This window comes from Oncorhynchus mykiss, chromosome 6 (genome assembly GCF_013265735.2).
Source record: "Oncorhynchus mykiss isolate Arlee chromosome 6, USDA_OmykA_1.1, whole genome shotgun sequence".
NCBI classification, from domain to species: Eukaryota; Metazoa; Chordata; class Actinopteri; order Salmoniformes; family Salmonidae; genus Oncorhynchus; species Oncorhynchus mykiss.
Genome location: NC_048570.1, coordinates 17,029,863 through 17,053,716, shown reverse-complemented (window position 1 = coordinate 17,053,716; position 23,854 = coordinate 17,029,863). Strand labels below are relative to the sequence as shown.

The 23,854-nt window shown below is 41.6% G+C and overlaps 1 protein-coding gene across 1 annotated transcript in view; it reads right to left on the bottom strand.

Annotated features, from left to right (window-relative positions):
* The window catches only part of dab2ipa (DAB2 interacting protein a), a 109,917-nt gene that overhangs the window by 72,296 nt on the left and 13,767 nt on the right, over nucleotides 1-23,854 (bottom strand). Inside the window, exon 2 of the mRNA XM_021605356.2 lies at nucleotides 4,065-4,168. Within this exon, the coding sequence (XP_021461031.2) occupies nucleotides 4,065-4,168 (104 nt within the window). The remainder of the gene's footprint in view (nucleotides 1-4,064; nucleotides 4,169-23,854) is intronic.

Here is a 23,854-nt window from a genome sequence, read left to right as displayed (position 1 = left end):
ATATAAAACTGTATTTTTTTGTGAAGAATCAACAACAAGTGGGACACAATCATGAAGTGGAACGACATTTATTGGATATTTCAAACTTTTTTAACAAAGGGGGCCGAATACTTTCGCAAGGCACTGTAGTTAGTTACACATGGAATAAACAAACATACAGTCAAATACCACAATAGAAAAGTCTACATACAGTGTGTGCAAATGAGGTAAGATAAGGGAGGTAAGGCAAATGTGCAAGTAGAGATACGGGGCTGCAAAGGAGCAAGAAAATAAATAACAATATGGAGAAGAGGTAGTTAGATGGGCTTTTTACAGATGGGCTATGTTCAGGTGCAGTGATCTGTGAGCTGCTCGGACAGCTGGTGCTTAAAGTTAGTGAGGGAGATATGAGTCTCCAGCTTCAGTGATTTTTGCAAATCATTCCTGTCATTGGCAGCAGAGAACAGGAAGGAAAGGCAGCCAAAGGAGGAATTGGCTTTGGGGGTGACCAGTGAAATATACCTGCTTGAGCCAGTGCTACGGGTGGGTGCTGCTATGGTGACCAGTGAGCTGAGACAAGGCGGGGCTTTACCTAGCAAAAACTTATAGATGACCTGGAGTCAGTGGGTTTGGCGACGGATATGTAGTGAGGGCCAGCCAACGAGAACATACCGGTCGCAGTGGTGGGTAGTATATGGGGCTTTGGGGATAAAACGCATGGCACTGTGATAGACTGCATTCAATTTGCTGAGTAGAGTGTTGGAGGCTATTTTGTAAACGACATCGCCGAAGTCAAGGATCGGTAGGATAGGACATTGAACACCACACATTAGCTGTTCCTGTAGGCTGAATAATATAACAGCTATTTACATGTTAAAATGTTATAGGATGCATTTTCTCCATTGAAATTGATGGTAGGCCACTCTGGTAGACTGTCATTATAAGCAAATAGCCACAGTAGCCTACTTGGCCACTTAAAACTTTAGCTTAAAGCGGGTACAGCCTCAGTGTTCACAGTAAACGCATGCTGGAAGTTGCACAGAATTTTCACAACATTTCAATTTGCGCTCAGATGACCTGAAATTTGCTCAGTGCTGGAAAAACTTGAGTGAACATTGGTGGCAAAACATATTTATAGTGATTTCTATGGGTCTTCCTCTATTCTGATTGTTTTATACTGTTCAATTCAACCCCACCAAAAAAGTCAGCATTTTCATCCATTTCTAAATTTCTTGCACTCATTTGAGATAATTTCCACACTGTCACGGAGGGTGGCATAATATGGGCAAACAATCGAAGCCTACATTTTGACCAAATGTTGCAAATGCGATTTGACTTGTGATTTAGAGCAAAACACTTTAGATGAACTGTTGGAATCATGGATATAGAATGACCATTAAAATTCTATAGTTTGAATATAATAGCGATTAGCAATAGCAGCTAACAAGATTTAGGCCCAACTTACTAAGAAAAGACAAACTAGCTGTTTGCAGATGTAAGAAACACGAACTAAGCATAATTGTAGAAGTCTAGTGGATGTATATTAAGAAGCAAAGTGAAAACAGCATTAATTTTCATCAACATTGTTTCATCTGCTGCATTTACCATGCAGAAACTGAACGCAAGTGACTCGTGGTAGAGGAACAACAAATTCACTCCTTGAGAGACAGGGGGCGGGGCTAGGTCTGTGTGGAAAACGGAATAGAGAGAGAACAGATATAGATGACTCAAGAAGTGAAGTAAACTATACAAATTGACTTTATACATATCACATTTAACAAACCAAACATTCAAATACCGTTATAGAAGTAAAAACCAAAACCGGTATGTGCAGCAAAACCGTTATATCGTAAAATCCGGTATTCAGCCCAGCATGTACATATTACCTCAATTACCTCGACTAACCTGTATCCCCGCACATTGATTTGGTACTGGTACCCCCTGTACATAGCCGTATTGTTTTTTTATTGTTACTTTAGCTTATTTTGTAAATATTTGCCTAACTCTTATTTTCTTAAAACGGCATCATTGTTGGTTAAGGCCTTGTAAGTAAGCATTTTACAGTAAGGTCTACTACACTTGTTGTATTCAGATGTATGTGACAAATTAAATTGTTTTGATTTGATACATTGAAAGAATACAAACAAAACCTAAGATGGAAGCATTTTGAAAACACTCTAAAAGAGAATGAAGACTTCATTGATGGAAACCCGTTCTGGGAGAAATGGAATGATCTAAATGAAAAAAGTATAAATAAACGGCAACATTTGGATAGATCACTTTGAAAGTCTATGGAATATTTATGGAATTACTCCTGAGTTGCAGGAAACCTTATTAAAATTATTCAACCTGGTTTTGAAGAGTGGCTGCTTCCCTGATATTCCCTGATACCACATACAAACATTACACACTAATAAACCAACAAGTACATCAGAAATGCAGAGGAAAAATATTTGCACATTTGTTGATTTTAAGAATGCTTTTGATTCCATTTGGAATTATGGATTATATTACAAAACCCTCCAAAGCGGCATTGGGGGTAAAGTATACATCATAAAATGTATTTACTGAAACACATGTAGCATTAAACTGAACAATAAAATAAAAACATTTTGCTCAAGGGCGAGGGTTGAGACAAGGGTGCAGTTTAAGTCCAACCCTGCTCAATGTCTACATCAATGAACTAGCAGTGTTGTTGGACCGATCTGCAGCCCCTGGACTCACCCTCAAGGATGAGGAGGTCAGATTCCTGCTCTACACAGGTGACATTGTCCTACTGTCACTAACAGAGCAAGGTCTACAGGAACAACTTAACATTCTTTGAGAATACAGCATCCGTGGGGCAATCAACAATAACTTTCAGAAAACCAAAGTTCTGATTTCCCGAAAAAGGCCAGGAATCAGAGCAGCAGACACTCATTCGAATTTAGTCCCAGGTACAACTAACAGGGACACAAAAAAATCAGTGCCTGTGGTGGATTTGGTCTGGCAGTGAATGCACTAAAAGAAAAACCCTGTGAAGTATTTTAGTCCATAAAATTACAATTCTCTAAAATAAATATTCCTATCCAAATCTTGTGCAAAATATTCAGTAGTGTAATTTGACCAATTCCAGTATATGGAAGCAAGGTTTGGGGTCCAACCTGTAATTACGATTATACTCATTGGTAAAAACCCAATAGAAAATCGACACACAGAATTCTGCAGAATTATCCTAAATATCCAAAAGAGAGTTCCAAATAATCCATGCAGAGTGGAACTTGGATGATTCTCTTTAATTGTAAATATAAAGAAAAGGACACTAACATTTTGAAATTAACAGCCTTACAAATCAAAGCACTGGAAACCCAAGAGCTGAACCCTGAAAAGAGTCCCCTATGTCAGCTGTTAAAAAACCCTATAACCCTATAATTTAAACACACACGGAAATCAATCAAATTGTTACATAAATGAAAACCTATTTGACAAATTGGGAAAATGAAACAAAAACACTGAATAAACTAAATTTGGGCCTCAAAAGAACATACAAATTGGCAGAATATCTCTACTCTCAGAGATACAAAACAGAGACGGATCCTGACCAAATACAGGCTCAGTGACCACAAATTGGCTATAGAAAAAGGGACAGACAAAAACACATGGCTACTCAAAGAGGAGTTTCTATGTGGTCACTGCACGACAGGGGAGGTAGAGACACTTTTTGATCTACTGTGTGAAATATTCCTAAATAAGAGAAGATTTTTTCTAGAAAATATCTCAATCAATTCCCAAATTCTGTGCATTTACTAATGACATAATGCGGGAATTATTCTGGGTGAGGGAGAACCACAAATATTACTGCCAGATATGTATATGGTTGCCATAGTCTGAGGGACATACCATGACCATTAATTCCCTGAAGAGTTACATTGTATATACAGTAATTTACAAGTAATACAGTGTAACTATCATCCATGTACAATTGTATTTCATTGCAATAAAACAAAAATTTGAATTTGAGAGGGGGGATGGGAAGAGAGCTCGAGATGGGAGGGGGGTGACTAGAAAGAGGGAGCAATAGAGTAGGTGTACTGTTGAATGCTCACCGTGACTTTGAATGGGGTAGAGGTGGCCGGCTCCATGGAGGGGCATTTGTCCAGAGCGCTGCCCGGCATGCTGCGCCTGCGACCCACCCTCTCAGGAGGGAGCTCTGGGGAGGGGGAGAGGAATTTGCATTTAAGTCATTGCAACACAATTCAATCAAATTCCAAAAGGTAGACGTTTGCGGTTCTATTATAATCCCGAACAATGTACATATGATCTTCAGAAAGGAGGAACAATCTTAAAATGAAAAAGGGAGACAACCCCTTGGCTCTGGCTTCACCTAAATGATGTGTTTGAGATGCGCTACACATTGCATTCTACATAAACAAACAGGTAATGAGAGAACGGTAGAAGCAGCATTCTCATGGAAAACCGCCATCCCTGACAGACTACGAAATCCATGCTTGTTCTCTCTGTGTCGGTTTCTGTTCTAAGTTGATACACCGAGAGATACGCTTCACTCTTATTTCTGCCTCTGTGGGAAAGATAAGGCTCTAACAAGAAGGCGCACCTCTGAGCGCCCTCATTTATCGCCTCAAACTTTCTCACGGAGGAAGGAGAAAACAGACAATCACTGCATTCAATTACATGAGAATATTCTGATAGTGTGTAATACTTAACTTCTGGCTTTTAGAACAATTTCGGCTAATAATGGGTTTTGCTAAGCTAGCTACCATAGCTCATCAACCACAGAAAGGCCAAGAGATAATATGAAAGCACATCAACACGACAAGATCACTTCAAACAAGCAGGAAGAGAACGCTGTCAAAATGAGAAAGTGATGCGTAGAGGTCTGGAGACAGCCAAATGCAGTGTAAACTGTCTCCAGGAATATCCTCTGGTTGCATCCTCCGCTGGCTAGCTTTCAGAAGGCATCACCATAAGTCTGCCTTGACTAGCTGACATTTCTTCAAGCCTAAAATGTTGGTTCAAATAAATAAATCACATTATTTTGAATTCTTTAAATTCTGAATGAATTGAAGGTACCTGAAATACACGTGCTAATGTCAACCATTTCTGTCAGTTCTATTCTTTAAATACAAATACTTGTACATGTAAACAGGGACTTCCCTCATTAACATTTGCGGACTAACTTTGTGCCAAAGCCCCAAGTTATGTTTTCCTTATTCTGGAGCGCGTGCTACGGGTGGGTGCTGCTATGGTGACTACTGAGCTGAGATAAGGCGGAGCTTTACCTAGCAAAGACTTACAGATGACCTGGAGCCAGTGGGTTTGGCGACCTGTATGCTCTCGTTGGCTGGAGAGCATACAGGTCACAGTGGTGGGTAGTATATGGGGCTTTGGTGACAAAACGGATGGCACGGTGATAGACTGTATCCAATTTGCTGAGTAGAGTGTTGGAGGCTATTTTGTAAATGATCGTCGAAGTCGAGAATCAGTAGGATAGTCAGTTTTACGAGGGTATGTTTGGCCGCATGAGTGAAGGATGCTTTGTTGTGAAATAGGAAGCCAATTCTAGATTTAATTTTGGATTGGAGATGCTTAATGTGAGTCTGGAAGGAGAGTTTACAGTCTAACCAGACACCTAGGTATTTGTAGTTGTCCACATATTCTAAGTTAGAACCGTCCAGCGTAGTGACGGGCGGGCAGGCAGGTGCGGGCAGCGATTGGTTAAAGAGCATGCATTTAGTTCTACTTGCATTTAAGAGCAGTTGGAGGCCACGGAAGGAGTGTTGTACGGCATTGAAGCTCGTCTGGAGGTTTGTTAACACAGTGTCCAAAGAAGGGCCAGAGGTATACAGAATGGTGTCGTCTGCGTAGAAGTGGATCAAATAATCACCAGCAGCAAGAGCAACATCATTAACGTATACAGAGAAAAGGGTCGGCCCGAGAACTGAAACCTGTGGCACACCCATAGAGACTGCCAGAGGTCCGGACAACAGGCCCTCCGATTTGACACCCTGTGAGATGTCTTCCACCAAGGCACCTTCAAGTTCCCAGACATTTCTGGGGGGGAATGGCCCTAGCCCTCACCCTCCGATCCAACAGGTCCCAGATTGAGATCCGGGCTCTTCATTGGCCATGGCAGAACACTGACATTCCTGTCTTGCAGGAATTCACACACAGAACGAGCAGTATGGCTGGTGCCATTGTCATGCTGGAGAGTTATGTCAGGATGAGCCTGCAGGAAGGGCACCACATGAGGGAGGAGAATGTCTTCCCTGTAATGCACAGCATTGAGATTGCCTGCAACGACAGCAAACTCAGTCCTATGATGCTGTGACACACCGCCCCAGACCATGACGGACCCTCCGCCTGCAAATCCATCCCGCTCCATAGTACAGGCCTCGGTGTAATGCTCATTCCTTCGACGAGAAACTCGAATTTGACCATCACCCCTGGTGAGACAAAACCCTCAGTCGAGCCTCTCTCAGCCTATTGCTGACAGTCTGAGCACTGATGGAGGGATTGTGCGTTCCTGGTGTAACTCGGTCAGTTGTTGTTGCATTCCTGTACCTGTCCCGCAGGTGTGATGTTCAGATGTACCGATCCTGTGCAGGTGTTGTTACACGTGGTCTGCCACTGCGAGGACGATTGGCTGTCCATCCTGTCTCCCTGTAGCGCTGTCTGAGACGTCTCACAGTACGGACATCGCAATTTATTGCCCTGGCCACATCTGCAGTCCTCATGACTCCTTGCAGCATGCCTATAGGCACGTTCATGCAGATGCGCAGGTACCCTGGGCATCTTTCTTTTGGTGTTTTTCAGTCAGTAGAAAGGCCTCTTTAGTGTGCTAAGTTTTCATAACTGTGACCTTAATTGCCTACCGTCTGTAAGCTGTTAGTGTCTTAACGACCGGTCCACAGGTGCATGTTCATTAATTGTTTATGGTTCATTGAACAAGCAAGGGAGAGTGTTTAAACCCTTTACAATGAAGATCTGTGAAATTATCTGAATTTTACTAATTATATTTGAAAGACAGGGTCCTGAAAAAGAGAGTTTCTTTTTTTTCTGAGTTTATATGCCTACATAAATAACTGTACAGCCTCTGTAAAATAAAATGTTCTACTGACAGAGCAGAGGGTGTTTATCGGTCTTTTAGTGCAGTCAGTCCATGGTGAATAGGCCAGCGGGAGTGCATCCCCTAAGGCAGTGTGAAGAGCCAACCTGGATCAAAGAGAAGTCTTCACTGGGGATTATTAAATTACAAACAGTTAACTGCCTACCGCCGCACACCATTGCATCAATCTTTTGTCTGATGTCTTGTTTGATACAGTATCTTATAAAGTGTTTAGACTTAGTATCGATACATTTTTATAACCATGTGGTAAAAACAATGAACCTCAGTATTTTAGTTTTAGCATGCTAGCAGATGCACAATGACTGGAAGTCTATGGGTAATGCTAGTTAGCAATTGCGCTTGTGCTATTTAGCAACTTCCTTATAACTGTACACAGAGACATAAATATGGTATCAACGAGTTCATCCGACTCTGGGGAAGTAGATAAAGGGCCTCATTGCCAAAATCCCAAAGTATCCCTTTAACACTAACAATCAAAAATGTGCTCAGTCTTCAGACATTTTGGGCATTGGATAAACCAAACAATGCAGTTATGTCCCAAAGGTCTCCGTTTCAGTGCGGGTGTCACACAACAGCACTGTGATGCGAGAAAGATTACCTTTTCCTCTCCAAAGCACAAAAATTCCATTATCCAAAGTGTTTATATGAATACAAAGGAATTCTGAGTAGAGCACTCAGACTCAAGTTCAAAGACGACTTTAAAGAGCAACTCTAGGTACAGATCGTAAACAACGCAGGAAACAACGCAGGAAGCTTGTGGTTTTTCATCTCCAAATTGGAAAAATGTGTTTTCCCACCACTTTAGTTCAGTCCAGTGCCGAAAGGCACAGATCATCAGACAACTTCAGACAAACATTACCAGGGCTGTTTACTGTAGGGCTGACCCCAATTAGTCAACTGGTCGATTGTTTGGTTGATAGGCTGTTGGTCAAACAATAATCTTTTGTCGAGCAGTAGGAAATATGACTAATCCATTGCGCAAGCCGCTGGATGACAGTCCAAGAAGGGGATGTGGTTAAGATGCACATCTCTCTCCAGAATGCCCTCTCTCCCATCAATTTGTTTCATAACTTTATTGTGTGAATTGTTTGTGTTTGATTGTTAGTGTCTATCAATTCCCCATTACATACATCACCAGTAGTACATTTACCGTTAATTCCTATCATTTCAAATCTACAATGTTTGTTTGGTTACGTTAATTTCTGGTAATGCATTCAGTACCTGACTGGGGCCAAGCTTCTTCCATCCAGGACCTCTATACCAGGAGGTGTCAGAGGAAGGCCCTAAAAATGGTCAAAGACTCCCCCCCACCCTAGTCATAGACTGTTCTCTCAGGCTACCGCACGGCAAGCGGTAGCGGAGTGCCAAGTCTAGGTCCAAAAGGCTAGCTAGCTTCTTCCCCCAGGCCATAAGACTCCTGAACATCTAATCAAAGGTCTACCCAGACCCCTCTGTTACGCTGCTGCTACTCTCTGGTTTATTATTTATGTATAGTCACTTTAACTCTACCTACATGTACATATTACCTTATTGTCAGAGTGGGCATGTTGTTTGCAGAACACACAACCTATGCTTGTGAGAAACAAGTTTGTTTATTTAATTCCATTGACAAGTTGTCAATTTAGTCAGTGTCTCTTGTTTGGAGTGCTCCTGTCAATGTTGAGTAAGGACATGCACCTGATTACGCATAGAAGTAAGCCTATAGGCTACTTAGCCTGCATGTAAATGTAGGCATATGAATGTGCCCATCTGGGGATCTGATAGTATTTATGATTGGCTTAACGCACCACCACTAATGAGCTGTGGAGCTTCTCAAAGTAATGTTTTCTTAACCTAAAACAGCAAGCAAACAAAGTCTGTTTTTAGATCCATTGAGAATGACAATAGTTTGTCAATGTATTTTACTCATATTTCCATCTCTCTCCCTTTCGATAACCACTCAGCATGAAAGGGAAAAATATCATGCTCTGATCCAGTGGTAACGTCATAAAATTGGCCTACCTGATGAGCTCTTATACCTTGCACAAATAGCCTACAGCCGTGTCTGTCCCGAGCTCACTGGCACAGGAATCTCTGCGGACCCAAGTTGATACAAATGTTTCAAGTTTGTCGCAGATTGCGGTAGCCAATGTGATTTATAGGATATATTCTACCTGCAGGATGCAATGTTTTTATTTGTTGTCTTTATGTAGGCAATTTTAAATAGTTGACAATGGCAATAGAAGTTCGTTTTTGGGTTTGTATAATTTTTATTTGGATAGAAAATGTAAATAAACACATGACAATGATTGAGATACAAATACGTTATTATAAATGATATGAAACTGTTCCACGAAAATGTGCATATGAAAACCATAACTGGCACACAGATCGGTAGAAATAGTAAGATAAGTGGTCATTCCACATGAGAAAGGTTGCCGACTCCTTGTAGCCTATTACTGGCAACTTCAGGAGAGTAACAGCAGAATCTGCAAAGCCAGCAGGAGCGAAAGGAGGATGGTCAGGTCAGGTTAAGGCTTTTTTCTTCTGGTTATCTTGATCTCTGGCTCCCTCTGGAGTCATGTGTTTCTTATTTCATCAAACAGTGTGATTAAAGCATCAGACAAGTTCAATACATATAGTTTATTTTATAAAAATAAAAAACACACGTTAAAATGTTGTTTTTTTCTCTCCCTAGGTCAACCAATATAAAAAAAAATTGTCAGGGACAGACCTTGTTTACTATGGTAGCCTACTTGCTCACTACTATACATCACACTTTCTCCTGGGATATTTAGGTTAGACAAAACTCAGTGAAGTGACAAACAACAATCCTGAGGGATTAATTTTTTGGTGGAGGACTGTCCCAGAGGATAAAACAGTATTGGTTATCCCTGTTTGCAGCTCTGATCCTACTCCTGGAGTGAATGTGCTGTCTGTGCAGACGGGTCTGACCCAGTAGTCTGTAGTATTAGGACTTCTTCCCCAAACCTTTCCTCATTGTGCCCAACATTTCAACCTCCGATAAACTAACAGTCTGCCATAAACCTATTCACACTATTATGACTATTCAGTCATCACTGTTGTACTGAGCTGAGCAGTTTCTGATGTCATGTGCTAGACTAGAGAACAGCACTGCATGTCAGGATAAACAATCTTGGGGAGGGGGACAATTCCTGTGAGGGGTTGAGTTCTACTTCTGAGGGGGCAGGTCAGGGGTCATGCTTGTGGCCTCTCCGGCAGCGTGCCGGTGTCAACTCACAACCCCAAAAATAAATAATATATTTTTTAAATATTATTTTTAGAGATACCAGTGCTGAGAGTTTGTCATTGAAGAGCAGTATAGAGGTACAACCCTGGTGAGAGGCTATATTATGATGCAATGTTATTTTTTTTAGACGTTGACAGATGTGACCCTACACCCCCAAAGCCTTGACCGGTCAGCCCAGCAACAGTGCTGCTACTGTTACACTCCCAGTCATGTACCCCTCACATGTCACCCTTGGAAAAACAGCCTGTCACACACCCCTCTGAGCCCCTCACATGTCACCCTGGAAACAACAGCCAGTCGCATGGCCGGGAGTTTGTCCTGGCAACCTGAACATACTAGGAAAAACAAAACCCTACTTATACTAGTTCGGGGATGTCAAACATACGGCCAGGCCCAAACTACTAAAATGACTCTGTGTCTTTCACAAATCATGCTAAAAGCAAGCTAAGAGGCTGGGGAATGCGTTAGGGCTGTGTCGACACCAGTAGCACAATTTTGGGGCAAAAATGAAAACATGAAGCGGACTAAACTCTTTGGTTCTTTGAAAACCTGCTGTATGTAAAATATTGTGTGCTATAGCTTGGAAAATAAATAAACGCGACTCTGGATGACAACATAAGGATGTTTGTTTAGAACATTAGGCTGTTTTCCTAAAGAAGTTAAATCCACTTTCTGTTTTGTTTCCTTGCCATGATACTAACGAGTATCACAATAATGGTATCGTCCCAGCCCAAGCATGTGTCGGGGCAGCAGGGTAGCCTAGTGGTTAGAGTGTTGGACTAGTAACCGAAAGGTTGCAAGTTTAAATCCCCGAGCTGACATGGTACAAATCTGTCGTTCTCCTAGGCCGTCATTGAAAATAAGAATTTGTTCTTAACTGACTTGCCTAGTTAAATAAAGCTAAAATAAAAAATGTGTCCCATCAGAATTCCCAGATGGAGATAAACGTGTATTCTTATGGTATGTTACAGTATGATGTCCCTGAGACTGCTGCTTGATCAAGCCCAGTGGATCAGACATGATAACATTACTACAGGAATGCTAAGGTATGACTGCGTGGCGTTGTGGGGATCCCTCACTGCACAACTGTACATGGACTAGGTTCAAAAACAAGAACTCAAGTTGGATCACCCTTCGAGGAAGCAGTAGGATTAAAAGCAAGAGAGGCAGTGCAGTCAGATAGACTGCCGACCTCTCTTTGAACTAGAGGTCGACCGATTATGATTTTTCAACACCAATTGTTGGAGGACCAAAAAAAGCCAATACTGATTAATCGGACGATATATATATATATATATATATTTGTAATAATGACAATTACAACAATACTGAATGAACACTTATTTTAACATAATACATATATAAAATTAATTTAGTCTCAAATAAATAATGAAACATGTTCGATTTAGTTTAAATAATGCAAAAACACAGTTTTGGAGAAGAAAGTAAAAGTGCAATATGTGCCATGTAAAAAGCTAACGTTTAAGTTCCTTGCTCAGAGCATGATAACATATGAAAGCTGGTGGTTCCTTTTAACATGAGTCTTAAACTTCTTAACTGGGAATATTGAAGGTTGTAGTTATTATAGGAATTATAGGACTATTTCTCTCTATACCACTTGTATTTCATATATCCTTGACTATTGGATGTTCTTATAGGCACCATAGTATTGCCAGCCTAATCTCGGGAGTTGATAGGCTTGAAGTCACGGGAGTTGATAGGCTTGAACAACACAATGCTCGAAGCACAGCGAAGAGCTGCTGGCAAACGCAATAAAGTGCTGTTTGAATGAATGCTTACGAGCCTGCTGCTGCCTACCACCGCTCAGTCAGACTGCTCTATCAAATCATAGACTTAATTATAATATAATAAACACACAGCAATATGAGCCTAAGGCTCCATTAATAAGGTCAAATCCGTAAACTATAATTTCAAAAACATAACGTTTATTCTTTCAGTGAGAAATGGAACCGTTCCATATTTTATCTAACAGGTGGCATCCTTAAGTCTAAATATTAATGTTACATTGCATAATGTTCAATGTTATGTCATAATTATGTACAATTCTGGCAAATTAATTAGTCTTTGTTAGGAAGAAATGGTCTTCACACAGTTCACAACAAGCCAGGCGGCCCAAACTGCTGCATATACTCTGACTCTGCTTGCACAGAATGCAAGAGAAGTGACACAATTTCAATAGTTAAAATATATTTATGATAGCAGGCAATATTGACTAAATATGCAGGTTTAAAAATATATACTTGTGTATCGATATTAAGAAAGGCATTGATGTTTCTGGTTAGGTACATTGGTGCAACGACAGGGCTTTTTTTGCGAATGCTCTTGTTAAATCATCACCCGTTTGGCGAAGTAGGCTGTGATTTGTTGATAAATTAACAGGAACCGCATTGATTATATGCAATGCAGGACAAGCTAGATAAACTAGTAATATCCTCAACCATGTGTAGTTAACTAGTGATTATGTTAAGATTTATTGTTTTTTATAAGGTTAATAATAGCTAGCACCTTACTTTGGCTCCTTGCTGCACACTCGTAACAGGTGGTCAGCCTGCCACGTAGTCTCCTCGTGGAGTGCAATGTAATCGCCCATAATCGGTGTCCAAAAATGGCGATTACCGATTGTTATGAAAACTTGAAATTGGCCCTAATTAAATCGGCCATGCCGGTCGACCTCTACTTTGAACCATACTCTGCCCAGGAGTAGCTAGACATTGCCCCCACACAGAGCTTGCTATCATCAATGACTGATGATACTATTACTGTCCCTGCTGCATTAAGCTATGCCCTGGGCCATATTCATGAAGTATCTCAGTAGGAGTGCTGATCTAGGATCAGTTCCCCCACAGTTCATATAATCCTATTCATTATGATCCAATCTGATCCTAGATAAGCACTGCTTCTCTGAAATGCTTTGTGAATACTGGCCATGATCTCCTCCCAGGGGCCCATCCACACAAGTAATCCTGTCCTGTCCAAAACGACCCCAGAGTGTTGATGAACAACTATATGCTCCATCTTTGGCAGGGAGGCAATATGTTTGGAGAAGCCTTTTGGGGGGGGGGGGGGGGGGGGGGGGCGTGCGCGCTGGGACCCACTTCCTCCCCATAAAGGCATTATTTCACCCACACAAAACTGTGCAGATTAAAAGCTCCCGAATACCACTCCAGACTGAGGAATTTCGACAACTAAATAGGCTACACTCACTCATTAAGAAGATAAACTGATATAAATCACAAAGTCTTATTTCGACACAGTGATTACATAATGTATATAAGGAAAGAATCAGCTGATCAACATGTAGTCTCTAGAAAAATTTTATTAATTTGTTAAAAGACACAACTGGACAGAATTGACAGAAGAGTGACAGGATACCATACTGCAGGATTCAACTAGATTCAGCTGTGGGATGATTTGTTCTTGAGTGGATGGTCAGGGGCCCGGAACATAACTACAATTATAAACTGGGTGGTTCAAGCCCTGAATTCTGATGGGCTGAAAGCCCGGTATATCACACCGTATACCACGGGTATGACAAAACACTTCGTTTTACTGCTCTAATTACGATGGTAACCAGTTTATAATAGCAATAAGGACCTTCAGGGGTTTGTGATATATCACCAATATACCACGGCTAAGGGCTGTGTCCAGGCACACCACATTGCGCCTAAGAACTGCCCTTAGCTGTGGTATATTGGCCATATACCACATCTCCTCGGGGCTTCATCAAAATTTGACCAAAACATAATTACAACTTTGGGGGGTGAGTGGTGCAAATAAAAGTAGCAGTATCATATAATTTCAGTTATTCAAAGCAATATTACTTGTGTTTGTTATGCCGTCTGGCTCCATCAATAGATACAAGACATTCCCTCCCCTCCTACTGCAAATGGCCCTGAGGGTCACGCATTCTCATCCCCCACAACCACTTTCCCACTGTGGTGAATATTCTATTAGTCCTGGCGCAATAGGAGACAGTAAGCTAAGCATAGTAATGGGATGCACACCATTTGTGTGGCTGTTAACCTGTATATCACCTCAGTATGTGTAAGCATTGAAAATGGATCCACAGAACTGTGGATGTCTCTAAGCAGGTTTCCATCCAACCTTTTTATGTGAGTAAAGTACGTCAGATAAAATAATGTAACGACGGGCCTGATGGAAACAGCAAATTGGTCCGTAAACTTTCCAAATGTCTACAAAATAAATACGCTAGACAAGGTGCGATATTTTTTGTGTCAGTAAAATCTATTAGACAGTGGTGGGTGATAGGAATCAAATTAAGCTGGTAATGTTTCGGTATATCTATTCTGTGGTGCCTCTAGTCATGGCCCCAAATGTTTTCATGCAGCGCCCTCCTTTGGAGAAGGGGAGAAGTGCTATTGAACTAGGGTGGATTATCAAAGGCTCATCCAGGCTCTGAAGTGTGCACTCCCTTAGTCTGCGCTTACTTACACCAATCCAATGTTATTCAATCCATGAGTGGAGTGCGCAAGTATACACTTTGGGTAGGGATTCGGAACACAGCCCATGTATCTCTTTCCCTACTACTGATGAGGTCGTGTTTCATGATGTTATTAGAACATTGCTTTCAATTTGATAACAACATCATTCACAGAAAACCTTCAAAAACATCCCTCCAGAGACTAGGCTATCACAGGAGGTTGGTGGCACCTTAATTGGGGAGGACAGGCTTGTGGTAATGGCTGGGGTGGAATAAGTGGAACGGTATCAAATACATGAAGCACATGGGTTGATGCCATTCCATTTGCTCCGTTCCAGCCATTATTATGAGCCGTCCTCCCCTCAGCAGCTTCCACTGTAGGCGATATAAAACAAAGTGACTAAAAACATCTCTTTCCGTATTTTTCCATCAATGACAAAACGCAAGGTTTCAATTAATTAAAAAGCTGTAACACAGCCTACAGTAGTATCTTTGAACAGCCGCAGTCTTCAGCACAGTGGTAACTACACAGGACATCAGCTTGCTTCATTACACATGCAGAGAACAGAGGAGAAACCGCCTGTGTGTTGAGAGCGGCAGAAGCTATTGTGTACATTTGACAGATCCCAATGAATTATAGGATGACGTTGAAGACACTGTCTGTTTTATCTCTGGACCACAGTGGCCTGGACATGAATACATTTAGAGACAGCGGAGAAAATTGGCACCACCGTACAAGCATGTATGTGCCAGCATAACAAAAACAGATTAATTATCTATGCAAGAACATGCATTTTGTGAATGTAAATAATGAGTTGATTTGTGATGTGAATCATAACGGCATTGTCATTGCTAATGTTCTCTGCATCTGCCTTTTAACATGATCAACCTACAAAAAGACCTTTATCAGCTCAGTTTGATTTGAATGGCTTCAATAGGCTTCATTCATCTGAGACAAGATGACAAGAATTAACACACACAGACACACACACACACACACCTCAGTGTGAGCAAAACAGGATTATAAACTCAGCAAAAAAAAAAAAGAAACGTCCCTTTTTTAGGACCCTGTCTGTCAAAGATAATTCGTAAAAATCCAAATAACTTCACAGATCTTCATTGTAAAGGGTTTAAACACTGTTACCCATCCTTGTTCAATGAACCATAAACAATTAATGAACATGCTCCTGTGGAACGGTCGTTAAGACACTAACAGCTTACAGACGGTATAGGCAATTAAGGTCACAGTTATGAAAACTTAGGATACTAAAGAGGCCTTTCTACTGACTCAGAAAAACACCAAAAGAAAGATGCCCAGGGTTCCTGCTCATCTGTGTAAACGTGCCTTAGGCATGCTGCAAGGGGGCATGGGGACTGCAGATGTGGCCAGGGCAATAAATGACAAGGTCCGTACTGTGATACGCCTAAGACAGCGCTACAGGGAGACAGGACGGACAGCTGATCGTCCTCGCAGTGGCAGACCACGTGTAACAACACCTGCACAGGATCGGTACATACGAACATCACACCTGCGGGACAGGTACAGGATGGCAACAACAGCTGCCTGAGTTACACCAGGAACGCACAATCCCTCCATCAGTGCTCAGACTGTCCACAATAGGCTGAGAGAGGCTGGACTGAGGGCTTGTAGGCCTGTTGTAAGGCAGGTCCTCACCGGCAACAATGTCGCCTATGGACACAAACCCACTGTTGCTGGACCAGACAGGATTGGCAAAAAGTGCTCTTCACTGACGAGTCGCGGTTTTGTCTCACCAGAGGTGATGGTCGGATTCGTGTTTATCGTCGAAGGAATGAGCGTTACACCGAGGCCTGTACTCTGGAGCGGGATCGATTTGGAGGTGGAGGGTCTGTCATTGTCTGGGGCGGTGTGTCACAGCATCATTGGACTGAGCTTGTTGTCATTGCAGGCAATCTCAACGCTGTGCGTTACAGGGAAGACAACCTCCTCCCTCATGTGGTACCCTTCATGCAGGCTCATCCTGACATGACCCTCCAGCATGACAATACCTCCAGCCATACTGCTCGTTCTGTGCATGATTTCCTGCAAGACAGGAATGTTTGTGTTCTGCCAAGGCCAGCGAAGAGCCCGGATCTCAATCCCATTGAGCACGTCTGGGACCTGTTGGATCGGATGGTGAGGGCTAGGGCCATTCCCCCCAGAAATGTCTGGGAACTTGCAGGTGCCTTGGTGGAAGAGTGGGGTATCTCACAGCAAGAACGGGCAAATCTGGTGCAGTCCATGAGGAGGAGATGCACTGCAGTGCTTAATGCGGCTGGTGGCCACACCAGATACTGACTGTTACTTTTGATTTTGACCCCGCCTTTGTTCACAAACACATTATTCCATTTCTGTTAGTCAAATGTCTGTGGAACTTGTTCAGCTTATGTCTCAGTTGTTGAATCTTATGCTCATACAAATATTTACACTTGTTAAGTTTGCTGAAAATAAACGCAGTTGACAGTGAGAGGGCATTTATTTTTTTGCTGAGTTTACAAACCAAGGAATGTAGTCCAATTAAAAAATGAATTTTAAAAAGTAACTTGTTGTTGAAGTAAAACATAAGAAATAGGATGACTGATTAATTCTTCACTCAACATTTATCCTAATGAATGTGAGGCTTCAAACTACTGCTAAGAGTATCATGACAGGAAAGGGTTCTAAATAAATAATCTAAAAAGAGAAACCCCTCTTTCTCCAATCTGACAAAGTCATTCAACGACCCGCAGAAATGATACATTAAATAAAAAAGAAACATACTTAGAACACACATGTAATACATTTCAGTGGTAACTGAAATATGTCAGCTATGCAGTCAGACATTACATACAGCAATCCTTTCATTATTCGTCCAACAATCCCACCAGCCAGCAAGCAGAGATCTCTGTGCAATATTCATGTACACTGACAGTTTAGTCCCTTGAGCCTGCAACCTCAGGGCACAGTGTGGAATGGGGATTAAGCTAAGCATAGTAAAGGGATGGACACCATTTGTGTGGCTGTTAACCTGTATACCACCTCAGTATGTGTAAGCATTGAAAATGGATCCACAGAACTGTGGATGTCTTTAAGCAGGTTTCCATCCAACCTTTTTATGTGAGTAAAGTACGTCAGATAAAATAATGTAACGACGGGCCTGATGGAAACAGCAAATTGGTCGGTAAACTTTCCAAATGTCTACAAAATAAATACGCTAGACAAGGTGGGATCTTTTTGTGTCGGTAAAATGTATTATGCAAGAAAGTGCAGTGGAAATGGCTTTATACATAAATATTGCTATAATAACCATCATATCAAAGTAAACATGGAGTCACGCGATGACATGTTGTGTGGTCCTCCCACTAGACTGGTTGGGAAAGCATGCGGTTAATTAGGCTACAGATGAAATAAATGATGAACTTCACAGGGTGGTGAAAGTGCACGTGATGAGCTTGATGCTCCTTTCCAATAAATATTGAGGGTCTTATTCTGGTGACATGATGATGAAAGCTTGGCTGCTGTTTGACAAATAAAAAAGAATCTCGCTCATTTTGTCCATAATCTCATCATGTAGGTAGCCTACTCGCACTTTATCTGTTGGCTAGAGGGCACGTTTCAAAACCAGAGTGAGCACATTCACTATATAAACGCACATTTCTTCCTGACAAAAGCATCAGTAGAGTTGAAAATGCGATGGAAACCCATTTAACGTAACTTAACATTTTTTTAAAGTCAGTAGATGGGAATTTGACCGCAAAAGTTATTTTGATGTTCAGCACGCACAGCCTTTTATCCGTAACAAGTCAATTTAATGGAAAGCGGTGGGAAAATGCACAATTGTTTTTTTATGCAGATTTTAGAATATTCACATGAAAATCTGTCGCCAATTGGATGGAAATCTAGCTAATATGCTAGATTTAGAGATTAAGTCAATAATCTCAGTGGGTCACGGTATTGTGATTACCAGACGAGTGACGTGGCCGACTGATCCCGATTCAGGGCTTTCACACAACAGGAGGCCAACATACAAAGCCCTGCCAGCGGTATTCTAAAGGTTTTATGAACACCTCTGCACAGGACGTCTATTGAGTCATGCAAGGGCAGAGATTATTGTGTGGAATGGGGATTAAGCTAAAGATAGTAAAGGGATGGACACCATTTGTGCGGCTGGTAACCTGTATATCACCTCAGTATGTGTAAGCATTGAAAATGGATCCACAGGATTTTGGATGTATCTAAACAGATTTCCATCCAACCTTTTTATTTGAGTAAAGAACATGTCGGGTATTAAAAAATAAAAGTCACGACAGGCCTGATGGAAATGGCAAATGTCAGTCAACTTTCCAGATGTCGACAAAATTAAATACGCTAGACAAGGTGGGATCTTTTTGTGTCAGTAAAATGAATTACACAAGAAATGGTGGTGGAAACGCATTTATGCACAAATATTGATATAATAATCATCCTATTGCACACACAATAACCATCATATCGCACATGCACAGCCTTTCATCTGCAACAACTCCATTTAATGAAAATCTGTCGCCAATTGGATGGAAACCTAGCTAATATGCTAGATTTAGAGATTAAGTCCGTAATCTCAGTGGGTCACGGTATTGTGATTACCAGACGAGCGACGTGGCTAACTGATCCCGATTCAGGGCTTTCACACAACAGGAGGCCAACATACAAAGCCCTGCCAGCGGTATTCTAAAAGGTGTTCTGTACAGTGCTTCACTTGCATTATATCATGCAGGTTTTATGAACTGCACAGGACATCTACTGAGTCATGCAAGGGCAGAGATCACTGTTATTATGAGGATTCTCTGTGAAACAAAGACTTCATGTCATGAGAGAGGAGAGCATGTATCTTGAACATAGTCTTAGGCCCTGTGACAATCACTAAGAGCAGGTCAGAACTTGCCCAAGAAAAAAACACTTTAATTTCCTGTTTCCAGCATAATCTGATGATGAACACAACCCATGTTTCCAATCCATGGGAGAGGCTATGTTCATGCAGTCTCCAATCAATACAGTCGTAAAATAGATTTAACTCTCATAGCAACATTGAGACAGACAGTGATCTTCCGGATTGGAAACACTGAATAACTTCGAGACAATTTTCTCTGAATTAGCACTACTGTCTCAAAGTAAAATGACATTGTGCTGAGTATGTTGATGGTTTTGTTGTTGCTACAAAGTGCCTCATTCTAATTAGGCTGCAGACTTCATCAAAACAGAGGAGAAACAATAACAATCATGTCTGTGCATTTTCTTTACATCAATCAATGTTTAATAAAAACATTTTTTTAAATCTGAACAAAATGTTTGAGTGCCTAAGAGTATTTAATAATTTCCCCCCTCAATCCCTCCCCCCTTAACAATGTCAGTTGCCAAAACAACTCATAGTAAAAACATAATTTCAATCAAGGTAACTTGGCTTACTTTCCCCAAGTGATTTAAAACACATCCAGTCAATGTGTTTGTGTCTGAAAAAGAACAGGGTCCAGAAAACACACTGGTTGCTGTTTTGTCAGCGTTCAAATCCACTTCCCACAACAGTCTGAGCGACCAGATCTTTAAAAAAACATCTGGAGAAGTTTGGGCTGACCCAATTCCACCCCAGACAACTTTGGCTAAAAACTCTATAAAAAGTAATGCCTTCATATAAGCCTATATACACAAAAGTATGTGGACACCCACATATTGGCAGTCAAATGGCCTTACTGAAGAGCTCAGTGACTTTCAATATGGCACTGTCATAGGATGTCAGGTCGTCACATTTCTGCCCTGCTAGTAGAGGTCGACCGATTATGATTTTTCAACGCCGATACCGATTATTGGAGGACCAAAAAAAGCAGATACCGATTAAAATCAGCCAATTTTTATGTATTTATATATATATTTGTAATAAATGACAATTACAACAATACTGAATGAACACTGTAAAAAAGCTAACGTTTAAGTTCCTTGCTCAAACATATGAAAGCGCGTGGTTCCTTTTAACATGAGTCTTCAATATTCCCAGTTAAGAAATTTTAAGATGTAGTTATTTAAGGAATTATATGACTATTTCTCTCTACCATTTGTATTTCATATACCTTTGACTATTGGATGTTCTTATAGGCACCATAGTATTGCCAGCCTAATCTCAGGAGTTGAAAGGCCTGAAGTCATAAACAGCGCTGGCCTTCAAGCATTGCGAAGAGCTGCTGGCAAATGCAGGAAAGTGCTGTTTGAATGAATGCTTACGAGCCTGCTGCTGCCTACCACTGCTCAGTCAGACTGCTCTATCAAATGTCAAATCATAGACTTAATTATAATATAATAAACGTACAGAAATACGAGTCTTAGGTCATTAATATGGTCAAATCCAGAAACTATCATTTCGAAAACAAAATGTTTATTCTTTCAGTGAAATACGGAACCGTTCCGTATTTTATTAAACGGGTGGCATCCATAAGTCTAAATATTGCTGTTACATTGCACAACCTTCAACATTATGTCATAATTATGTAAAATTCTGGCAAAATTAATTACGGTCGTTGTTAGGAAGAAATGGTCTTCACACAGTTCACAACGAGCCAGGCGGCCCAAACTGCTGCATATACCCTGACTCTGCTTGCAAAGAACGCAAGTGAAGTGACACAATTTCCCTAGTTAAAAGTAATTCATGTTAGCAGGCAATATTAACCAAATATGCAGGTTTAAAAATATATACTTGTGTATTGATTTTAAGAAAGGCATGATGTTTATGGTTAAGTACATTGGTGCAACGACAGGGCTTTTTTCACTAATGCTCTTGTTAAATCATCACCCGTAGTAGGCTGTGATTTGATGATAGATTAACAGGCACTGCATTGATTATATGCAATGCAGGACAAGCTAGTTAAACTAGTAATATCCTCAACCATGTGTAGTTAACATAATCACAAGTTAAGATTGATTGTTTTTCATAAGTTTAATGCTAGCTAGAAACTTACCTTGGCTCCTTGCTGCACTCCCGTAACAGGTGGTCAGCCTTCCATGCAGTTTCCTCATGGAATGCAATGTAATTGGCGTCCAAAAATGCCAATTACCGATTGCTATGAAAACTTGAAAATCGGTCCTAATTAAATCGGCCATGCCAATTAATCGGTCGACCTCTACCTGCTAGAGCTGCCCCGGTCAACAGTAAGTGCTGTTATTGTGAAGTGGAAACATCTAGGAGCAACAACACCTCAGCTGCAAAGTGGTAGTTCACACAAGCTCACAGAATGGGATCGTGAGTTCTGAAGCGAGTAAAAATCCTCTGTTCTCGGTTGCAACACTCACTACTGAGTTCCAAACTGCCTCTGGAAGCAACTTCAGCACAAAAACTGTTTGTCGGGAGCTTCATGAAATGGGTTTCCATGGTCGAGCAGCCACACACAAGCCAAAGATCACCATGCGCAATGCCAAGCGTCGGCTGCAGTGGTGTAAAGCTCGCCACCGTTGGACTCTGAAGCAGTGGAAAAGCGTTCTTTGGGAGTGATGAATCACGCTTCACCATCTGGCAGTCTGACAGACGCCAGGAGAACACTACCTGCCCTAATGCATAGTGCCAACTGTAAACTTTGGTGGAGCAGGAATAATGGTCTGGGGCTGTTTTTCAAGGGAAATCTTAACGCTACAGCATACAATGACATTCTAGACGATTCTGTGCTTCCAACTTTGTGGCAACAGTTTGGGGAAGGCTCTTTCCTGTTTCAGCATGACAATGCCCCCATGCACAAAGCGAGGTCCATACAGAAATGGTTTGCCGAGATCGTTGTGGAAGAACTTGACTGGCCTGCACAGAGCCCTGATCCCATCAAACACCTTTGGGATGGATTGGAACGCCGACTATGAGCCAGGCCTAATTGCCCAACATCAGTTCCCAACCTCACTAATGCTCGGGCTGAATGGAAGCAAGACCCCACAGCAATATTCCAAAATCTAGTGGAATGCCTTCCCAGAAGAGTGGAGGCTATTATAGCAGCAAAAGGGGGGACCAACTCCATATTAATGCCCATGATTTTGATATGAGATAGAGAATGAGACATACTTTTGGTCATGTAGTGTATATGTGCAATTATACGTCTAGGTCTACTGTCTATACATAAGTGCTGCAAAAATACATGTTTATTTTTTGCATGCCTACAGCATTGCATAGATCATTGAGAGACAATTGCTGTCATTGTTCAAACCCGGGACTGCAAAGCGAGGCTCCAGTGATCAGAGTCCAGGGTTTCTCTTTGCCTTCATTTCATTTCTTAGACTAGTGCAACCCACATTCTGCAGCTTTGTAATCTAACAAATATGCATCGCTGAAAGAATGTTCCAACAACCTCCAGCCCCTGAAAAATCTCTGCCATGCTGCAAGCAGTTTAGAGGACACATGAAGCCTTGACAGGGGCAGGTTTCAGTTAGTTGTTTTCCCCCCTTCATAAATGCAATTCATGCCTCTGGAGAGGGTGGTAATACAGCTGTGATAGGATCTAACCCTTTTGGAATCCTAGCCCTCTTAGGCATGTCACATACGCTCAGTCACCAACCCCTCAGTCTGGTCTGCTCCTTCATACAGTACCTAGTGCTGCTCCCTCCCACCTGCGCCCACCCGCTGCCGTGAGAGGCTTCTCTGTGAGAAGCCTGGGGGCTGCGAATTCTCCAATTCTCCACAGCTCTGCTCTTCCAAAAACAAGAGTAATCTCTGGAGCTCTCTCAAATCAGCAGTGTTCCAAAATCTGTCGGTGTTTAAAGCCAAGGCCAGGCCAGAAATACAGGCAGAGGTGTTTCACGCCAGGCTGCGGAAAATGTCTCATGAGCAGGAAACAGAGGTCTGGGTGACCTACTTGAGTCTGCATGCTGTTCCCATCTTTTTTGTAGTCGTGCATATGACCAATGTGAGATATTGGGTATTTATTAGGTACACCCATCTAGTAGTGGGTCGGACCCCCCTTTTCCTCCAGAACAGCGGTACATTCATGCTGTGAACAGCCTGTTCCATCTCATCCCAAAGATGCTTTATTGGGTTGAGGT